Source organism: Amblyomma mixtum, chromosome 3, assembly GCF_055824585.1.
Source record: "Amblyomma mixtum isolate Tamu chromosome 3, ASM5582458v1, whole genome shotgun sequence".
Taxonomy (NCBI): Eukaryota; Metazoa; Arthropoda; class Arachnida; order Ixodida; family Ixodidae; genus Amblyomma; species Amblyomma mixtum.
In genome coordinates this window covers 75,793,379-75,813,374 of record NC_143014.1, presented here as the reverse complement: position 1 = coordinate 75,813,374, position 19,996 = coordinate 75,793,379, and the positions used below count along the sequence as shown (strand labels likewise).

Genomic DNA, 19,996 nt, shown 5'->3' with positions numbered 1-19,996 from the left:
TAGTTTATTGCAAAACGCACTTTCTATTGTGAGCAAGGGCTCTACGTGGGAGCCTAAATGTTGCCCTCTTGTTTGCTTTGTGGCCTGCACCTGTTCTTGCTTGATAGGATGCTTCATATCATGATGCAAAACATTGACATTACTGTAAGCGCATTTATTAGACTGTGCAGTGCAATTTTTATTTTACAGCATAAGCAGTGTTTGTGTGGCACTGTCATTTGAAAATTTTTTCCCAGCTCTATGCTTGCTTATGTTCCTCAGTGTCGAGATGGCTGTACTCCGAGACACTAGAAGTATGTTATCACCAGGGGCCAGTCAAAAGCCACTGTTACTCATGTTTAGTGCACCAAAGTATTGCACTCAAACTTTTACCAATGTATACTACATACGTCTGTGCCTAAAATACTTTTGCAGACCTCTTGGCCTGTGTTATAAGCCCATGGACTATATTCATACACACAAAATAACTGTATGAACACTTTTATTGCCAAACAAACAGACTTACACGTGTTTTCCTTAAAATTAAATGTCGCCAGCACAGCTAGCACCAGTTACAAATGTCTAAAAATTATACAGCATGTACTTTTGTATAGTTAGGCAATATGTATATGCTGTCAACAAAAAGACAGTGAAGCATTTAACAGCAGCAGATGCTGACAGTGTCTAATGGGCAGCAAACCGCCAAGGTGCGACTAGTATTGCAGTCTACAACTGCACAGTAAAAACTTGCAGGCAATAGCAAGGCAATATATGCACGACAGTGCATGGAATAAACGTCTGCCTACAGATGCATGCATGCTAAAACTAGCAGAACAAAGAAAGTACGCCGAGAGAGCACCTTACTGTCGCTCAACTTATGAAGCGAACTCAAGTGGCATGATGATATAGTAAGATCACTGAAAGAAAAAAAAAGTAAAGGGTCTAAGTACAAAACTACTAAAATATAAAAATTCTGCCACTCAAAAAAACCATTCTTAATTTGATTAAAATCCTTACTCCATCTAACTGGCAAAAGCACGAGACATAATTATCCACATTAAGTACTATACACCTAAGAGAGGCAATAGTAAAGTGCAATGATCTGTAGCCTTCACAAGTAAAACACATACCAATTTTAAAGCAAGGAGCAACCCGTATAAGACAATACTAACATAAATGATTCTCGAAGTGATCTGATTGCCACGTAATTTGTTCATACTAAATCTCTCAACATTTGTTCATCACATACAGAAATGTTTCATGCAATTGTTGACATATTAACAGAAAGCAGACCTTCCATCCTTCAGAGATTACAATCATGTCACAATGTTACACTTTACAATGTAAACATCAAGCAGACAGAAATAGGTGCCAGCAAAACTCAATACCATGACACCATGCTTGTACAATATTTAGGGCAATGAACTGATTGCAGGCAGCTCACAAATCTCCTGAGGTTGCGGGTAGTTAGTTGCTTGTGCTGTCTTTTTCACTTTGATGTGCTCGAAAGGCAACTGGTAGAAAAGTTCCAGATGGACTGGTATTCCCAAACAGCTGGTACTGATTGTAAATGTGTTTCCCCTGCATACTCTGAACTTGGACGGTGCTAGCTTATATATGAACAGCAACAGTAAAAAGCAAGTGCACTTGGGTGCAAAGCACAGCGTGTAACAGTGGGTAAAGGCAAAGGAACTCTGCTGAATGCACCAACTATTCAAAACACAGCAGCAAAAAGGCACCAAGAGTACAGCGAGTTTGCATAGCAACAAGCAAACAAGGCAGCAGTGTGTGATATACAACCCTACAGCACTGTATGGGTGTGCACGCCTGTATACGAAGGTGCGTATAAATTACACACATTAAAAATACACAATGCTCGCCCCAAAATATGGAATGTGGGCTCTATAACTAGTTTCTACAGTATTAGGCGCTTTGGGATAAGCACTGCAAGGTCTTGGCCACAGTGAAGTGGCAACAGGTGGCCCTGAGCTTTGACTGCACAAGAGGGAATGTAGGTGATATGTCTGTCTATCCATAAACTGCAGTCAAAGTAACTTTGATAGTGCTGGGAAAAATGTCAACTGGTCCCATGATATGGCCAGGCTTGGACCCAATGGCATCACCAGTAGTCAAAATTCAAGGCATGCATGGCAAAATAGAAATCATGCAGCTTAGTCAAGCCATTCATTAATTATTGTACTAGTGTTTCGCTACAGTTCAGTGTGGAATGATTCTTGATTGTGTCTGCCCTTTGCTTTGGAACAAAGAACTCGTACCAGCTATATTGCTCTCATTACCTGTCGTCAATTATTTCTAAAATCACAGTAAGTGCAAGTATGTACACGTTGTGCAACAGGTGCATAAGATGACACAGGTCAGGCTTGTAAAACATCGCCTCATGTTCACATTAAAAATTATAACCAAAATATTAAGGAAGAACATACATTTCTCTGCAGCCTGAAATAGCCAGGTTGCTGCAATAAATTATTCAGCAAAAGAATCAACAACACACTCAATGCTACTATCTTATGACAAGCAGCAGCAGGCCTTGAAGCCACTTACTCCCACGTAAATGGGAAAGAAATGCAAAAACAATTTGTGTATTGAGCAGTAAAAATGACTTCCATGAACAATCGCATCATGAGTCTATACAGATATACAACGTTTTCAAAAAGTCATGCCTATCAAATAGCTGAACATTTTCGGTAACATATTGCTTCGCAATGCAAGCAGAATTAACACAAATACATGTATCATTCCTTTGTGGAAATTAGATACAAGCAGGAAGGGCATTCATGGGATCAGACTTGTTTCACCCCCAGGAGTCGTGCTGCTGAGTCAGCGGGATTCATCAGCATCTCGTCAATGATCTTTGAGTCCTGGATTCCCAAGAGGTTCTGGATGAGATCACCATTGCCACATTCACGGGGGCTCTTGGTTTCCGTGCTGCCAGCCTCTGCAGCATCAGCAACTTTCTTTTTTTTCTGCTTCCCAAGCAAAAGCAACTTTTTTGAGGAATGTTTGTGATTGGTTTGGGGCTGGTCTTCCGAGTCTGGTTGCTCTTCTTCCGAGCTATCTCCCGGCTCGGACAAGGTCAACTCGTGGTGCTTACGTTTGTGCCGGGCTATGCTGTTTTTGGAGGGAAGCTTTTGGTGGCAAGTGTCACAGGCAAAGGTGTCCCCTGTGTGGCAGCCAAGCACATGCTTCTTGAGGCTGTCAGTGGACACAAACCGACGGAGGCAGAAGACACATGCGATGCGGCACAGGCCATAGTCCTCGCTGGTTCCCGGTACAATGCTCTTCATGTGAGCTGCTACAACCTCATGCTCCACGTCAGCAGGCAGCTGCAATTCGGTGTGGTCCGACTCCAGATGGGCCAGGCAGTCGGACCGCTGCACAAAGGCACGCTCACACTGGTGGCAGCGGTAGGGTACCTCAATGAGTTGGCCCACATGGTGTTCGATCTCAGAAGCTGTGCTGAAAACAGCTTCACAACAAGGGCAGTGCAGCCGGTCAGGGCACTGGCGGGGGTCCTCACTTCCATTATCAGAACTGCCCTCCCCAGCATCGTCCATGGCATCCAGCGAGTCTTCATTGTGCGGCTCACTGTCAGCCTCAGCTGGCATGCGTGCACTTTTATCAGCCCCATTGCGGGACCAGTGCTTGATGTAGTAATGCTTGCGCAGGTTACCTCGCGTCGAAAACGTGCTGCTAGGGCACACATTACATTTGAAAGGGCGTTCGGGCACACAACGTGTCAAGTGGTCCCCATGGCGGCCATGCTTGCGCACATAGTGTCGCTCGCAGTTAGACTTGGTGGTGAACCAGATGGGACACCGTTCGCACTTGAATGGCTTCTGGCCTGTGTGTGTCAGAATGTGTCGCCGCAATGAGCTGGTCCAAGGAAACTTGCGCGAACAGTAGGGACAGGCAACACTATTGGGTGAGTCAGTGTAGGAGCTGCGTTTCCTCTCGCGATGGTCTCCACCATCACTTTCACTGCATTCACCAGTGGCTGTCTCTTGCGTTTCCTCAGGCAAACCTTTTTCATCTAGGAGGTACTGCTGAAATACTTGCGAGTTGGCAGTGTGGATAACTGATGAAACACTGGCTAAATCTGCTGAACCTTCATCACTGCCATTCTCTACAGTTCGGCTCGACAAATCTTCCACACTTTTGTGCTCGTCTTTAGACTCTGCCTTTGCTTGCTGTTCCTGGGAAGCAGAAGGTGGCATGCTCTCAGTAGCATCAGCTGCTTTGTTGGCCTTGCTGCTAAGGACAACCCGCAGAGCAGTTCGAGTTTCATCAGACAGGGTAGATGAAAAAGGTTTTGAAGAACCAGGGCTGCTCATAGTTGGGATGAAGTTACGACTTCGTGTCGGTCTTGCATGTTCTGGGTGCTTTCTCTTGATGTGCCTCTCCATGTTAGACTTGAGAGTGAATCCTGCAGAGCAATACACACAACTAAAGGACCTCTGGTTCTTTGGCAAGAGCTTTGGCGAGAGCTTATCATTGACCATTTTAAATGTCATTTTGTAGATATCATCACTGGCACTTGAAGATTCCAATATAGTAGGGTTCCTAGCTGAAGGCAGCCCATTGACAGGTGGACGGCCAAGTGGAGGAGTCTTGGGAGGCAATTGGATTTTTGAACTTGACTGAAGCAGCTGACTTGGAGGTGGCAAAGGTGGTGGAGGTGGGGCGCAGGGACTAGCAGAATGAGTGCCTTGAGGTGGCTCAGGGCTATTGGAGTTCCTCCAGCTCAGATCTATGGCATGAACAGCCAGGTCCAGTGGTTCTTCTTGTGGCGGGGGCAATTCAGACAGAGAGACCAAGCTTTTGGCAGCTATAACTTGCTCATCATTGTTGTTGGCATCACTTTCTCCAGTAGCTCCCTCTTGTGATGGTTTGAGGGTCAAATTGAGTGGCTCAGCAGCCTCCGACGGAGCCTTGCCGTCCGGTGGGTTTTCCGACGACAGGTCCAGGCACTGGTCTCTCACAGGTTCCTCTGGCAGCGGTTCCTCTGCAGCTGGAGGCTGGCTGAGTGGAGCTGTCGCATCAGCAGGCGACGTCTTCTGAGGACTGTCCTCAAGGCTGCCCGCAGTAAGGTCCTCTGAAGAGTCACTGAGTGCCAGTGGCTTAGCAGCTACAACTTGTGCCAAACGATCACGCATGTCTGGGTGCTGCTTGAGGGCATGTCGGATACAGTTGTTCTTTGTAGAGAACCCTAGCTTACAGATATTGCAGCAAAAAGGTTTTCTGCTGCAGCTGTTGTGAAGTGAGCGCAAGTGATGGCGGAGTACTCGGTTGAACTTGAAATCTACACTGCAGTACTTGCACACTGTTTCTTGGCTGCCCACTTCTGGAGCCAAAGTCTCAGAGCTTGTACTTCGTTCGGCCATATGTGGGTTGTACTGCATTGCCCCTCGCACTTCACCTTTAGTCACCTTCTTGTGCCTCTTGCGCACATGCCTTTCACAGTTGGCCTTGGTGGTGAAAGCATACTTGCAGATAGCACACTGAAATGGTCGCTCACCATTGTGTGTCCGCAGATGTCGAATGAGCGTGCTCTTGTCCATGCTCGTGTAAGAACAAACATTGCAAGCATATGGTGTTGTGCCATGAGAGTGAAGCTGACCATGCTTGCGCAACAGGCCAAGACTTGCAAAAGACATGTGGCACAACTTGCAGCCGAATTGTGGCTGACCATCCTCTTCAGCATTAGATTCATCCCTTGTGCCCTCCTCAGGCTTGCCACCATCAGGGCTTGCGGAGTCAGCCTCTAGTGGTGAACCAGGCCGTGGAGAAGCTCCACTCTGACCTGGTGAAGTTGCTGCCAGAGGTGCTTTGGATGTCACTGATATTATAGACTGAATGTCAGCAAAGTCATGGCCTGCTTCCTTCTCTGGCCTTGGTGTCCCACCGTTGAAATACGCATAGCTTTCAAAGTGTTCCTCCTTGCCATGGGGAACAGCTTCCTCCAGGGCAGCACTTGACGCTCGTGTCTGAAGCTCAAGCAAGGCCAAAAAGTCCTCCTTGCTGCAGGCAGGAGCTCCACACTGTTCAGCACGACGATGCTTGAGCTGGTGTGCCTCTAAAAAGCGAGGGCTGGGAAAGTCACAACTACAGCTGGGGCAAAACGTTCCTCGTCCATGGGCCTGGGCATGCAGGCGCAAAGCACTGCTGCAAGGAAATGCGCGTTTGCAGAGGTTGCATTCAAATGTGTGAAAGGCACTGCTAGGTCGCCGGGCCTGGCTCTCACACAGAGACTTGGCAATGAGTGAGAACTTGCCTGTGGAAAAGTCCACAAATGTGAGGTCATGAAAACCAGGCCCCTGAGGTGCCACCTCCTGAGGGCCACAGCGGTGGTCTAGGTAGGCAGCGTAGCTGGACGTCACCTCGCAGCACTGCGTGCACCGGATGGGGTCGTGCGGGTGGGTGACCATGTGGCTAGTGAGGCCAGCCCGGCACAGGAAGGCCTTCCCACACACTGGGCAGGACACCTGCTCGGGCAAGGGAGACAGTGGGGGTGTGTCAACCTCAGGCGGCCGCTTGAGGCCTCGCCGGGCCGGCCCCTCGGGCTCCTCGGGCCCCGCATGAGTGCGCATATGTCGGTGCATGTTGCCGTTGGTGGTGAAGGCCATTTGGCAGACAGTGCACTTGAAAGGCCGTTCGCCCGAATGAACCAGCATGTGTCGGTCCAGGGAGCTTGCCGAACTCAGTGTTTTGCCACAAAGCCGGCAAGTGTGCGAGTGGTCAGTCGGGTTGTGCTGCCGGATATGCAGGGTCAATGCGTGTGATGAGCCCAGCACATCATCACAGACAGGGCACACGTGGGGGCCTTCCACCTGCAGCAGGTGCACAAAAGTTCATAAAGCACTGTCCAAGGCTCACATGCACTAATGAACATGTCACCTGGCTGGCCTACAAAGCACAACAGCCTAACAAACTAGGATAAAAAAACCCTTGAGACATTAATTTAGAGCAAACAGTGTCCTGCAAAACCTGCGCTAGCTTGAATACCTCTCTGATCATGTCAGAGTAGAGGTGTTTTTCCCCAGTGTTTGATGTCTGACTAACAGTTCAATATAATAAACCTAAGGCTTTCCACAATTAAAAAAAATAGGCTTTTTGAGTTAGATGAGAGCTTTCTTTGGCATAGCATTATCAGCTGTGTAGTACATCAGAATAGCTAAGGTGTGCTAACTAGCAGGCTGGTTAACTAATATTGAATAGTTAACTTTTTAACTATTACTGTGTCTCCTTATTTAATGAGAGACGTGTAGCCCACCATAACTAATATCCATATCAGTTTTTAGAATTTCGAAAACACGGTTACCCTCAGCGCTGTGGCCCAACAAATTCTGGCTCTTTCAACCAGTTATGTGCACTGGAGAGGTTGCTTTGCTTGCAAGCTTCCCGAAAGCGCATGCATTTTGGCATGATGTAGCCAAAATTTGTTGGGCCACAGCGCCAAGGGTAACCGCATGTTTTAAATTCTAAAAACTGATATGGATATTACTTACGGTGGGCTCCACGCATCTCAATAATTAAGGAGCCTAGTAATAATAGTTAAAAAGTTCACTATTCAACATTAGTTAACCAACCTGCTAGTGAGCACGTCTTCGCTGTATTCTGATGTACTATACTGCTGACAATGCTATGCCAAAAAAAGCACTCTTCTAGCTCAGAAAGGCAATTTTTAAAAATTGTGGAATGTCTTAGGTGAAACATCCTGTAGAGGTCCTCAAATTAGTTTCCAAACACAGTGGACATCAAATGAGTAGGTCTACTAAGGCTTGCTGTTATAGAATATTCTAATAAAAAAAAACAACACTGGAGTTACTTTGCAAACCACTACGGTTATTAAGTTCACTAGTTTAGCTGAGAAATAAATATATCGAAACTTTTAGTGACTCAAATTCAAAAATATGCCACCTGCCAGCAAGCTTTATCTGCCCCGTTAAGGTATAGCTCGGAAGAGTAGTACAGGCAGTAAGAAGCAACTTTGGCTACAGCGCTATTTCAACGAGCAGATGCACTGTGAGCCTGCCTGCAGCAAGCGTGGCACCAATATCTGGCATGGTCAGATTGTCAGACCTTGGCGCTACGCATGCATTATCTGTCATGCATTGTGTCCAGTAGGCCAAAAGAAGCATAACATCGGGACTCGAATCATGCGTGATGTGGCTCACATCCCATCCACATTCCCTTGCGGGGTGTGAAGACAAAGCATAGGCAGTGGAACGCTGCCGCAGCCACCGCACAGTAATGGCTGCAGAAATCATCTCTATACTCCGTTTCATACATCAGGTGCAACGCTGTCAAAGCTAGCGCTCTTGTGTGTGCTCCCTTCACCCGCAATCAAAAAGTAGTGCATTCCTTGTGGTGAGCGAAAAAGAATAAACACTTTGCCCTCAGGCATATTACATAACACACTTGCCATGAGCTTGATTAAACATGTTCTTATTGCTAATGACACGCTGTTGCTTTCTCATGCCTTAGACATCTACACTTGGCCACAAAACAAGCGCGGATTAATACACCCGCCTTTATTAGCACGAAAGCATTATATGGCTCATCAGCCAGAAAATCCGGCATTCACCAACTGTCCATGAGAAATGGACCGAAACCCCCACGTAATGTCATGACAGCATTGGCAGTGCCTGCATCATCAGGAAACAAAAGAAAAATAAAATTTCTTCCAAAGTGGGTTCCGAACCCAGGCCGTCAGAAACAGATCAGCTTTGCTGGCCACTTCAATAGAACACTATGCCGTCATCGCAGCACTGCACCCCGCATGCTAAACTACCAGTCTCTCAACATGGGTTTGGGTATCAGCTTCCATTCGGGCAGCGCGAACAGATCAGCTTAACTGGACACTGCATTAGAGCAGTACACTAACACCACAGCCGAACACCCTGCGTGCATGCTTTCGCATTCACAGCAGGTAAGTAGTCTTAAGCGCCCTCAGTAATTTTTTTTCATGCGGACTATTTATCTACCTTTCACAGCGTTGAAACCTGATATATGAAACTGAGTATAGTAAGCTGTAGCACAGTCCTCATGTCACTTTCATTACGCCATTTGTGAAACTGGCCATAGCACCTACATTTTGAAATCCAGTGCTCTGATCAGTATAAATCCAGAAGTTTGCCAATTGTCATGCCACTTGCGGCATTCAAATGAATTGCCCACAGCTGCCTGCAACATAATACAGGGTGCCATCTATAGCCGATTACGCAGCTCAGGCGGTGCACATTGATCTGCGCACTTCCAAAAAATGGTCACAGGACATGCCCGGACTGTGTACTTGGATTCTGATTCATTTTCATAACTGGTAGAATAAAAGAACTCTTTGCCATCTATGAGCCCTCCGATGGTCCCATAAATGCTATTGCATTTTTCACAAAATAATGTGGTGATCTCAGCAGCACTATTTTAAAATGAAGAAATAAAATGCAAGAGCAGTTTGTTTTGTTACCTGACCCCATGGTAGGGTATTACGAGTGTTTTTTATGTTGTGAGAAACATTGCCTAGAGTCTTACTCGCGTTTCTGATGGTATGTATGGTGATGATGGTATGCAGGCTACTCATAGCCTGCATGTGGCCTATGAGTAGAAACTGGATTTTTTGGTTTAAACAAACAAACATAAAAAACTATACACGTACGCCGAATTCAGTTTTAGAAATTCGGCTTTAACCAAAAGAGGTCAGTATTCTTTAATATACATGCCACAACTAGCTTGCTACTGATGGGAGTTACCCTCATGCAAAAGAGAAGATTAACAGATCAAGTAGAGCAGCAGTGCGTTCGGAAGTATAACTCCAATACTTTATACGCCTCTGCAATCCGGGAGGCTCCAGCAGTCAAGTTGGCAGGCCATTGAGCAGAGGATCATAAACCAGCCAACACCCGGACGCTGTCAGCTCAGTGCTTTCTTTAGCTATTTTGTTAGGGCTGGCTGTGCAGCCCCCCTTCTCATCCTCCCTTCCCTACCTGGTGCCATCTGAATGGGCTTGTCTGAAAAAAACGATGTAAACTGCAGGAATGGTGGTTAGCTAGCTGCAAAAGGTCAAGGCTTGGAAAGTCGCCTCCTTCCTGCAAGGCACGGCCGACACGTGGACTCCTCGAGTTTGGAGAGGGGTGTGAAATGTGTTCAGCAGCATGCCGCTTAAGAGGACCAGATATTCCAGTGACGGACAGCAAAGAAGTGAGTGTAAACAAAGCAGTGCATGCAGTCCTGGCTGTGTGTTGGCTCCTGTTCGGTTGCCGCTGTCCTTTTTGGTGTGTGATTTGTGCAATAACTGTATGTAAATGGTTTCGTGGATTACATGCGGTGCTCGTGAGTAAGCAATTTCGTGGGCACCAGCGTGCTACTGATAAGGTGGCTTTTTGGTGCCAAAAAGGGGGAATCGACTTTGCTCTTGGTGGAGTGATCGAAAGAGTGGACAGGGCCAAGTTTGGTGCTGGCACCGGTCCGAAGAACAACGAACTGCTGCGCTTTGCGCTATTAGGTCGGTCAGGCTGACAGGATTTTGTGAGGAGTGAGCTCTGGCCTAACGCTTCTGATCGCTTTGCATGATAGCAACTGCCTTGGTCGATTTGTAAATAAGTTGTAAATAAACTGTGCTGTGTGCTGTCCTCGTTAACTGCCACCACTCACTTAGGGCAGTTGCTTAGTTCAGTAGGCTTCTCCACTGCACATAAGGACACTGCCTCGAAGCCATGCACAAGTGCCATGAAAAAGTGCCATGTTCTAGCTACCTTGACAATTAAAGCCGCAGTTCTGTCACTGCCATCAACACGCAGACCTCATGAGGCCAACCTCTCACTCCACACAGAACAGAAACTCAACATTAGCACGACAACCAAGCTTTTAGAAGTCAATTTCCACTTGCATTTTTGTCTTAGAATTCCTTCTGTTTCTTTTTCAATGGTGATAGTAGTTCTTCCTATAAGCACTGCCCTAAGTATGACCATTTTAGTGCGAATTAGTACTAGTAAATAGAATGATCGCACTGACAAAAAGGTCAAGAGAAATTCTAGGTGACTTTTGACCGCACAACCTGATATCGCCTTATATAACCTTATATAGCTGAAAAAAAAAAAAAAACAGTAATTCGTCTGTAAAAAATATTATTTGCAGAAAAAAGGAAACTATGCTCTGAAATAAAGGCCAGAAAAAGTTGGCCAAATTTTTAAAAAATAAAAATTGAGAAGTCTAACCCCCAGCTATGAGGGACGCCATCATGGAAGGCTCAGGATTAATTTTAACCACCTGGGGTTCTTTAATGTGCACCAACATCACACACATCTTGCCTCCATCAAAATGCGGGTGCTGTGGCTGAAATTACTTCCTTCTTTCTAGAGCAGATAGGTGTTGTGTCTGTTTTAGTGGCAGCTGCCAGCCTTATTCCTTTTGCCTCACATTGCATCTGGGCGCCAAGCATTCAAATTGTAGACTAAATGTAAGCCATCATCCGGTGCACTTCATAAAAATTATAGAGGGCATTGCAGACTACTTATGTGCTATGAATGCAAAAGCATCGTTTTTTATTATTATTATTATTATATGTTTTTTACTTTTTTATTTTCCCCTTTCTTTCTAATGACACACCTACTGATTAGCATACAGTCGTAAGGCAACACATATACTAGGTTTACATTTGATCTCCAAGAAGCAACACAGTTTTATGGCCTATGGGTTGTGTGCTCCTGAGTTCAATTCCCCGCACCTTCGGAAGAAATTTGCCAGGTCACATAGCTTTCGGAATAACACTTTTTCTGGACATAGAGTTTCATTGCCAATGAGCCATATGATGCTTTCGCATTAAAAAAACCAAATATGCTTTCCTCTTTCAGCTACTCTTTGTGGACTGTTTAGGCTAGAAGTCAACTCTGGAGCTCTCAGTTAGGTCTAGGTTTATGTTTTAACGTCCCAAAGCGGCCGAGGCTATGAGGGATGCCGTAGTGGAGGGCTCCGGATAATTTCGACCACCCGGGGTTCTTTAACGTGCGCTGACATCGCACAGTACCCGGGCCTCTAGTACTTCATATCCATAGAGATGCGACTTCCGTGGCCAGGATGGAACCCGCGTCTTTTGGGCCAGCAGCTGAGTAACAGAGCTTTCAGTTAAGCCACAATGTTGCTATATAGGTAGTTTCATTACGAGTCCGCCGCATTACTTTTTTCACTGGAAAGTAGGCAGCTGGTGCACACTGCTGCAATACGTCATGTTAGCAGCAAGTCCCTTACCACAGAATGCTTTCGTCTGCCTGTTATGGCGTCTCTCTGGAGATCGCCATCTTGGTGAATATGAGGATTTTCGTTCGTTGAAGATTCGGTTCCACTGCTGCCAAGTTTTGAAGGCACACTGTTAGGTCTGGCTAGAGGTGTGGTTGCGTGTCCAAGGTGAAGCTGATCATCGGTGCCCGACTCTGCATCAAAAGAGCAAAAGTGGCCAATATTTGGTCACTTGAATGACCTTCAAACAAGAGATGAAAACACAAAAATCAGGGGTAAAGTATCTTTCAGCAGGCATTCACATAAATAAATTAAAAAAAAATGGAGGGGACACTTAAGCTCCACCTTTAGTGTATGATGCGATAGCGTAATGGGTTAATTCCCATATATGCAGAAGGGCATTCTTCACTTTATATTCATACATCCCTGTGAGTCCTCATGCCCCTCCTGGTGCAGTGGTGCAGCGGTTAAGTGATGCGCCACTGCCCTGGGATGGCAGGTACTCCCAGCAATGGGCTTTGTGTGGCCTAGGTTGCTCTTCCAGAGTGACCAATCATTAATTTAACTGCCACCTGCCACGGTGGGCAGTTTTCTCACTGTCCGGTGGGCAGGTTGTGATGACAGCGCAAGGTGATGTGACCTAGGTGGCCCACCTGCCTCCTAGGTTGCTCTCTGGGGACCACCTGCCAGAGCTATGCCCGTGGTTTTTTCTCTCACAACACCAACGCTGAATTTTCTGGTGAACAGGGCCTTAACGCTCTCGCATTAAAAGAATAATGAACAGGCAAAGTAAAGAACGCTGATGAGCCTGATCAACATGTTACGTCACGCATATATTTAAAATTTAAAATTTTGAGGGCACTTCTTGGCTCAGTTTGGTTTGGTTTCGGGGGGTTTAATGTCCCAAAGCAACTCAGGCTATGATGGACGCTGTAGTGAAGAGCTCTGAAAATTTCGACCACCTGGAGTTCTTTAATGTGCATTGACATTGCACAGAACACGGGCCTCTAGCATTTTGCCTCCATCAAAATGTGACCGCCATGGCCGGGATCGAACCCGCGTCTTTTGGGTCAGCAGTCAAACGCCATAACAACTGAGCCACCACAGCAGCTTAGTTCCTGGCTCAGAGTTATGATACATAGTTCTTCAAGTCCCTTGTGCTAGCCTGACAAGCTGCAAATTTGAGAAAAATTTTGTAGTGGAAATAAACCTTAACATAAAAGCCAGTACACATGTCACGTATGTTGACTCTAGTAACATTCACAGTCTAGTTGCATTTGTCCAGACAGAAGTGCAATATGCAGAAGTTGTTATTCATGACTGAAAAAGGCTGTACCTCTGTCAGTGTCTCCTGCGCCATCATCTTTGATCGAGTGCACAGGAGACAGCTTCCCTGGGTCGCCATTCATGTCGCATCGAGGATTTCAGCAGCCGCCAGGCATCGGCGGTCCGCAACAAACCAGAAAGGCACTCTGTGGCGTCTCGACAAGCAGGCACGTTGTTGCAAAAGGCCTGCGGCAGATGAAAAAGTCAAGGGTATCATTCCTGAACTTACGTAAAAAAAAAAAAAATGCAGCCTAAAACACATGGCCTGCACTATATGAAAGCATAACACACAGGTGCCAGCAGGAAGGAAAAAATTATTCCTTACCAAAAACAAAACTAAGGACAAAAATACTGAGTAACAGGGGCTGATAACAGTAGTGTTTGCACACTCAAATCACATAGACCAGCACTGTAGGAGAAAAGAATAAGTAACATGAACAAAAGAGACAGCATTAAAGACAGCAGCGTCTGCAGATACTTGTGCAGGAATAAATACTCAGTGTGTTGGCTTTGAGGCACTGGAGATAACATAAGGAGAAGATGCAATGGTTAATATGACTGATACCTTGCTTGTACGATTCAGAAATTCCAACTTGGTGTGCCAACAAAGAGCACAAAGGTATGCATACAGGTGCATATACATGCACATGTCACATATATTCCATCATTTTACTTCTGGTCCTGTACTAAGAAATCTGCATGATCTCCAAATTATATCTCGACACAAATGACATGCACGCACATAGAACAAAGGCAAATAAGAATAGTTTCTAGAATGACATATAAGTATGGTATTGAAGGAAGTTCGTACACTATTGATCCAGATGGCAAACCACAGCTCCAGGTAACACTCAAAAACTAAAAATTTCTGGCAGAACATTCACAGAGAAAAAAGTGACAGCTCCAAAGCACATAACTGACACCTGCTAAAATTCTTATCAAGAATTAAAAGTGAAGTGAGTCGGATTATATGCCACAAGTATTTTTACCCACACAATATTTAGGCCGCAATTGGACTGCCTTTTTTTTTTTTTCGAAAATGAGCTTGCAGTGCCCTAGCCACAAGACACAGACGCACAGCACGCAACCCTTCATGGCAGAGTTGCAATACCAATCTGAAATACAGAAATTCCAAGATGCCTGACTGCAGTCATCCCTTCGTTGTGCTCCGGGCCAAGAAGCAGTTTTCACGGGAGGATATATGCTTGTTAAAGTTATTCATTTGCTGGTGCTTTGTGACTTTCCAATACAGTAGGCGGCACTGCATCCGACTATGTAGTAAAAGGCCCTAAGACATGTAAAGGCAGCTGCAAAGAAAGAGAAATGCAACAGTGCCAGGACACGCACGTAATTTAGTACAATAGCTGTATCTCAGCTGAAGCACTCTCAATGCCGACACCTGTAAGGAGCGTCTGCACAACGCTAGACGATGGGACGCGGCTCTTGCGCATCGCCGGCTGGGCGCGCAAAGGCGGACAGTTCCCGCCCGAGGCGGTCGACCACAGGGTCGCATCGATGACGGAGAGAAATGCAAGTTGCAGGGAGCACCGCGCGCAACGATAAGCGGTCCGTGGATCGAAATTCGGGAGGGGGTAGGGAGTTTCGAGCGCAGGTATCATCTCCAGCGGCCCTCGGCATCGCGTTGCCGTAGCAACGGATAAACACAGCGCGCGGTGGCCCCGCCGTTGGCCGACGGCGGCGTTCGCGGCGCGAAGCCCGCATGCAGCTGCTGCCCGAGGCGGTCTCCTCCCTCCGGTGCGGGAAAGGGCTGCGAACAAGGGCGTCCGCAGAATTTTTTGCAGGGGGGGGCCCCGTTGGTGCCCCGGGGGGGGGGGGGGGGGGGGGGGGGTATGTTCGTAGCAAAAAGGCGCTATTTGCGGAGTAAATTTATTTATTTATATGTAAATAAAAGTTAAACAAAATGCACACATGAAAGAAAAATTACAAACAGCAAATTAAAGCGCGGCTAGGAGAGGTACATTGGAGTTTTTCAACGAAGAAACAACTAAAATTAATAAAAAATGCAAAAAGATGCTATATCACTTCGTGGAGAAGAGTGCTCAGACTTTCTGCATACGGGTTCTCGACTCACCCGGATTGATGACCAGCACACAGCACAATATGTTCACAAACACGCAACTACAGTCACTCAGTCAGTCTTCCTTGAACAGCAACTGTAGGCGCCTCGGATTTTTCTGGGCGAATTGCGTAATTACACGTGTGATAAATTCACTTCTGTGCTTCATTACACGCTCTCGGTGCACACTCATCATACACATTGATTGGAAAAGCTGTTGAACGCGTACATTGAAAACATAAGATGACTATATATACAACGAAAACTTATTTACAAGATAAATGCACGCTCGCAGCTTCGTACACCTCGCTCCATCTTGCTTGCGCATCCGCACAGTCGAGCAACCGCACACACACTGCTCGCCGCTCGTCGTTTTCTCGTCCGCTGTCTTGGTTGTTCTCAGCTTCGCTGACAACCGGCCACTAAAAACACCCAAGCACAAACACAGAGGCGCGCACACGTGCAAGGGCTTACTTGCCGCAGTATCCCCGAATGCGCACTCTGGGGGTGAAAGGAACGCCGCGCAACTTCCGAGGGGAAGGGACACTCGCCACTCCGGTCGGAAAATTTGTTTTTGTGTTTTTATGGGGTTCAGAGCCCCAAAACGACTCAGGCTATGAGGGATGGAGTAGTACAGAGTTCCGGGTAATGTCGACCACCTGGGTCTCTTTACCATGCACTGACACGCACAGTACATGGGCGCTGTTGTGATTTGAGGCCCAGCCAGAGGTGACAGGCGAGCCAGGCAGGCGCCATCGGGCTGCGTTGACCAAAGGCGCTGGTTTTCGCAGAAGACGCAAAGAACGCTGGTGTGGGGGCGCCTCGGGAGACTGCGTCGCCGTGAACAAAAGCAGCTAATCCCCTTTGCCGGAGATTCTGAAAGCGGCGCTTCTACCGAACTGCGCTACCCGTGGATCGGAGGAGACAGCGAGCGGCGGCGGCGCCAACTCATCGCCCGCTTGGCCCGGAGCAGCCCGACAAAGCGGGGGTGGACACGGCTGATTTGTCCTTCCCTCCTTAAGAATTCATCGGTGACCGGCGTAACGATAGGCGAAAACAAGATGCCCCGTGCACTGTCTGCCTCCGTGTCGCTATCTCTCTAGAGATATGGGAATTTTGAACAAGTTAAGATACCATGTTCCGTCTGCTGTAAAAAAGCAAATCTACTATGCGCTTTTACATTCACGCTTCTGTTACTGCTTCCTAGTATGGGCTACAACGACTAAGACAAATTTGGATCGTCTTTTCTCTTTGCAAAAGCGAGCAGTGAGAGCAATAGGCAATTTGGATCTTTCGGAGGACACTGCACCTCATTTTAAAGGTAATAAAATAATGCCCATTCACAAACTCCATAAACACAAACTGGCCCTGGAAATTTCGCGTCTTCACCAAACAGATATAACATTTCAAACTAAATATCATGCGCAACCTGGTCCTTATTATCTACGACAAAACTTAATACCAAGGCCCCGTTCGCGTACAACATACGGTGATCAAAAACTAAGTTATTTGATTCCAGATTTCCTCAATGCGCACCCTGAATTAGCTGAGATACTGTTTACTGCCACCAAGGTGCAACGACTGAGGAGAACACTTAGAGATTTTTTCTTAAATGAAAACTAAAGACCATGCTGTGTTGATAACTTCGTTCGCCTTCACTCCGGATCTTTACCTTCACTGTGATGATTGAAGACGTGCGCACATACATCACTGTTTTTCATAACACCGTACCACTGACCCAACTTATTGTTTTTATGTACCTGTATTTTTTGTGTTTTTTCATGCACCTTCATATCATGCAGTATTGTTGTTCCTTTTGCTTTGTAATTATTGTGCTTATGCTATGTTGTTTCCGCCGCAGCCAAGGGGGGCGCGGCCCCGTCAGGCATGTCTATTGCCTTTTGTCGCGTCTCCCAAGGCATTTCTGTAACGGAATGTCTTAAATAAAGAAAGAAAGAAAGAAAGAAAGAAAGAAAGAAAGAAAGAAAGAAAGAAAGAAAGATCAAAGAAACAGACACCCATCTCAAGGCGGCTCGAAACACATGCTCGCCGGTGCCGCTGTATGTCTGGAACAGGTCGCCCTTCAGTAGAGCTAACGATGGCGTGGTTTGAAAACGGCGTAACGACGCACGCCCGGACGCGGCATTTCGCAGATGTGACCATGCGGGGCTGCTTTTACCCTTTTGACTGAGCGCACCACCGCCCCTGGCGTGCGGCCATCACTCACGGTTCGAGTGAGTGATTTTCCAGGGGGGTGCAGCCGCCCCCCCTTGCCCCCCCCTCCGGACGCCCATGGCTGCGAAGGGCGCTGGTCGAAAGTGCGGATCAATCGACTGCTCGTTCATCACTCGCCGCGCTGCATGCACGACGCGATTATTGGGTAAAGCTAGCGCCACAGAGGCGGGCAAACCATTGCCAACAACTGGCGGAAGAGTCGAGCCGCCGCACCTCTGGCCGCATCTGGCGAAAGAACGAAATGATAGTGCGAGCGCTTCCTCTGTGCACGCGCGCACGTACGCAGGATCTCGTATATTAATTTTGCAAAATTCCGTTGCTCAAATCAGCGAGTCTCGCCCCCCGCCTTCCTGCAAAAACTGAATGGTACATTCCACTCGAAGCATCGTAATGTCAAAGAAGGAAAGGAAATGGCGCAGTAACTGCTCATTTCTCGGTGGGCACGTCCACCGCGCCGTAAGGGAAGGCTGGAAGTGAAAGAAGAGAGAAAGAGGCGCCGCAGTGAGGGCTCCGGAATAACTTCGACCACCTGGGGATCTTTAGCCTGCACCGACATCGCACAGCAAGCAGACGGGCGCCTTTTGCCTCTATATATCTAAACGCAACCGCCATGGTCGGGTTCGAACCCGGGTACTTCGGCTCAATATGCATGGTACAGCCCATTCTCATTCGTGCCATCTTCGCGGGGAAGGATGCTTCCAGTGGATCTTCGCGGGGAAGGATGCTTCCAGTGGACCCAATTACGACACTGTTTAGGCGGCACATTCACTCTTGTGTTCGACGATGGACGCAAAAGCCGCGCGCCCGCATGTGGCTGTGCCCCGCGAAGACAGCTTTTGACTGAAGTGCACAGGCTGCAACTTCGCTCCAGGTAGACTTGCGCTCGTGGCCCGTTAGGCGCGGCACGGAATGACTTCTTTTAAACAGTAGGCGCCTAGAATACTCAGCGACAAGACAGTGGCTACACTGACTGGTTGCAGCTGGCCTTTCCGTGCCTGGCACCGAAGGCGCGATTGCGCCCGCCGCCAGGGTGGTTTGGTTTATGGGGGTTTAATGTCCCAAAGCGACTCAAGCTATGAGGGACGCAGTAGTGAATGGATCCGGAAATTTCGGCCACCTGGGGTTCTTTAAAGTGCGCTGACATCGCTAGTACACGGGCATCTAGAATTCCGACTCCATCGAAAGTCGACCGCCGCGGCCTGGATCGAACCCGCGTCTTTCGGGTCAGCAGCCGAGCGCCATAACCACTGAGCCACCGCGGCGGCACGCCGCCGGGGTGCAGTGAGGTGCATCGACGGACCCCAAATATCCCCAAGGGCTATATGTCTGAATAATCCTTGTGACTCGAGTAAAATGATAGTAATGAAAACTACACGTACCGCTGGTTAAACGTGCTGGCCGCATATCGCTCAGGGTCGTGCCTGAACGCCAAATAAACTCTGAACAAACTAAAGGCAGACCGATAGCCAGAACTGGCATTAAAAAAAAAAAAAGATTTACTTCAGGGCTGGCTCCGGCTAGAGGAGGCCAGTGCGATGACGGACGCTGCGTCCACCCCGGCACTAGGCCGGAGGAAAGTGCGCGCGCACAGCAGACGGAGCGCGCGCCCGAGGCGAACGTTCAGTCGGTGGTCTCGCAGCCCACGAGGAAAGACGGGAATAGCCACGGCGTCGGAGCGGTGCTTTCCGAGAGAACGGCACACTCCGGGCGCGGCAGACGCCCTCGACGCCCCCCGCGCACGAATGGCGTCCCGCCACGAGGAACCGGAGGATGACGAAACGACCACCGGACTGCCTTCTCTGGACAGAGGGGGTCCGCGGCGACAGTTGATGAGCTTTTTCCCATGCCGCGCGGCGGAGAAGCGACAGCAGCCGCCCCGTGCGTCAGCAAGCGCGCAGGTAGCGACGAAAATTAAACAAAACGAGCAACGCATCGGCGCGCCCTCGCTCCACGCCGCTCTCACCACAAATGAAAAGCGGCGTAAGCTGCACTTCTCGATGCCCAACTCGAGATCTGATAACCGCTACACGTCGCATCAGGACGAATCGTCAAGCCGGGGAAATCGAAGAGGATGCGCTAAGCAGGAATCCGGAGGTTCGTTTAATCCGATTACGTAGAACATTCAGACTA

At 47.8% G+C, this 19,996-nt stretch overlaps 1 protein-coding gene and 1 long non-coding RNA gene across 7 annotated transcripts in view; one reads left to right on the top strand and one right to left on the bottom strand.

Moving 5' to 3' along the window:
• Positions 1 to 19,996, top strand: part of LOC149350637 (uncharacterized) — an 84,089-nt gene that overhangs the window by 4,086 nt on the left and 60,007 nt on the right. For all 3 annotated transcript variants that reach the window (XR_016290399.1, XR_016290397.1, XR_016290398.1), the window contains one exon: positions 10,030 to 10,194. This is a non-coding gene — a long non-coding RNA (uncharacterized LOC149350637). The remainder of the gene's footprint in view (positions 1 to 10,029; positions 10,195 to 19,996) is intronic.
• LOC149350638 (ras-responsive element-binding protein 1-like) overlaps positions 465 to 19,996 on the bottom strand; it is a 54,386-nt gene continuing 34,854 nt past the window's right edge. For all 4 annotated transcript variants that reach the window (XM_089579717.1, XM_089579719.1, XM_089579716.1 and 1 more), the window contains exons 2-4: positions 13,565 to 13,740; positions 12,241 to 12,422; positions 465 to 6,827 (exon numbers count right to left, since the gene is read on the bottom strand). In XM_089579717.1, coding sequence (XP_089435843.1) covers positions 2,781 to 6,827; positions 12,241 to 12,422; positions 13,565 to 13,637 — 4,302 coding nt within the window. In that variant the 5' untranslated portion in view covers positions 13,638 to 13,740 and the 3' untranslated portion in view covers positions 465 to 2,780. The remainder of the gene's footprint in view (positions 6,828 to 12,240; positions 12,423 to 13,564; positions 13,741 to 19,996) is intronic.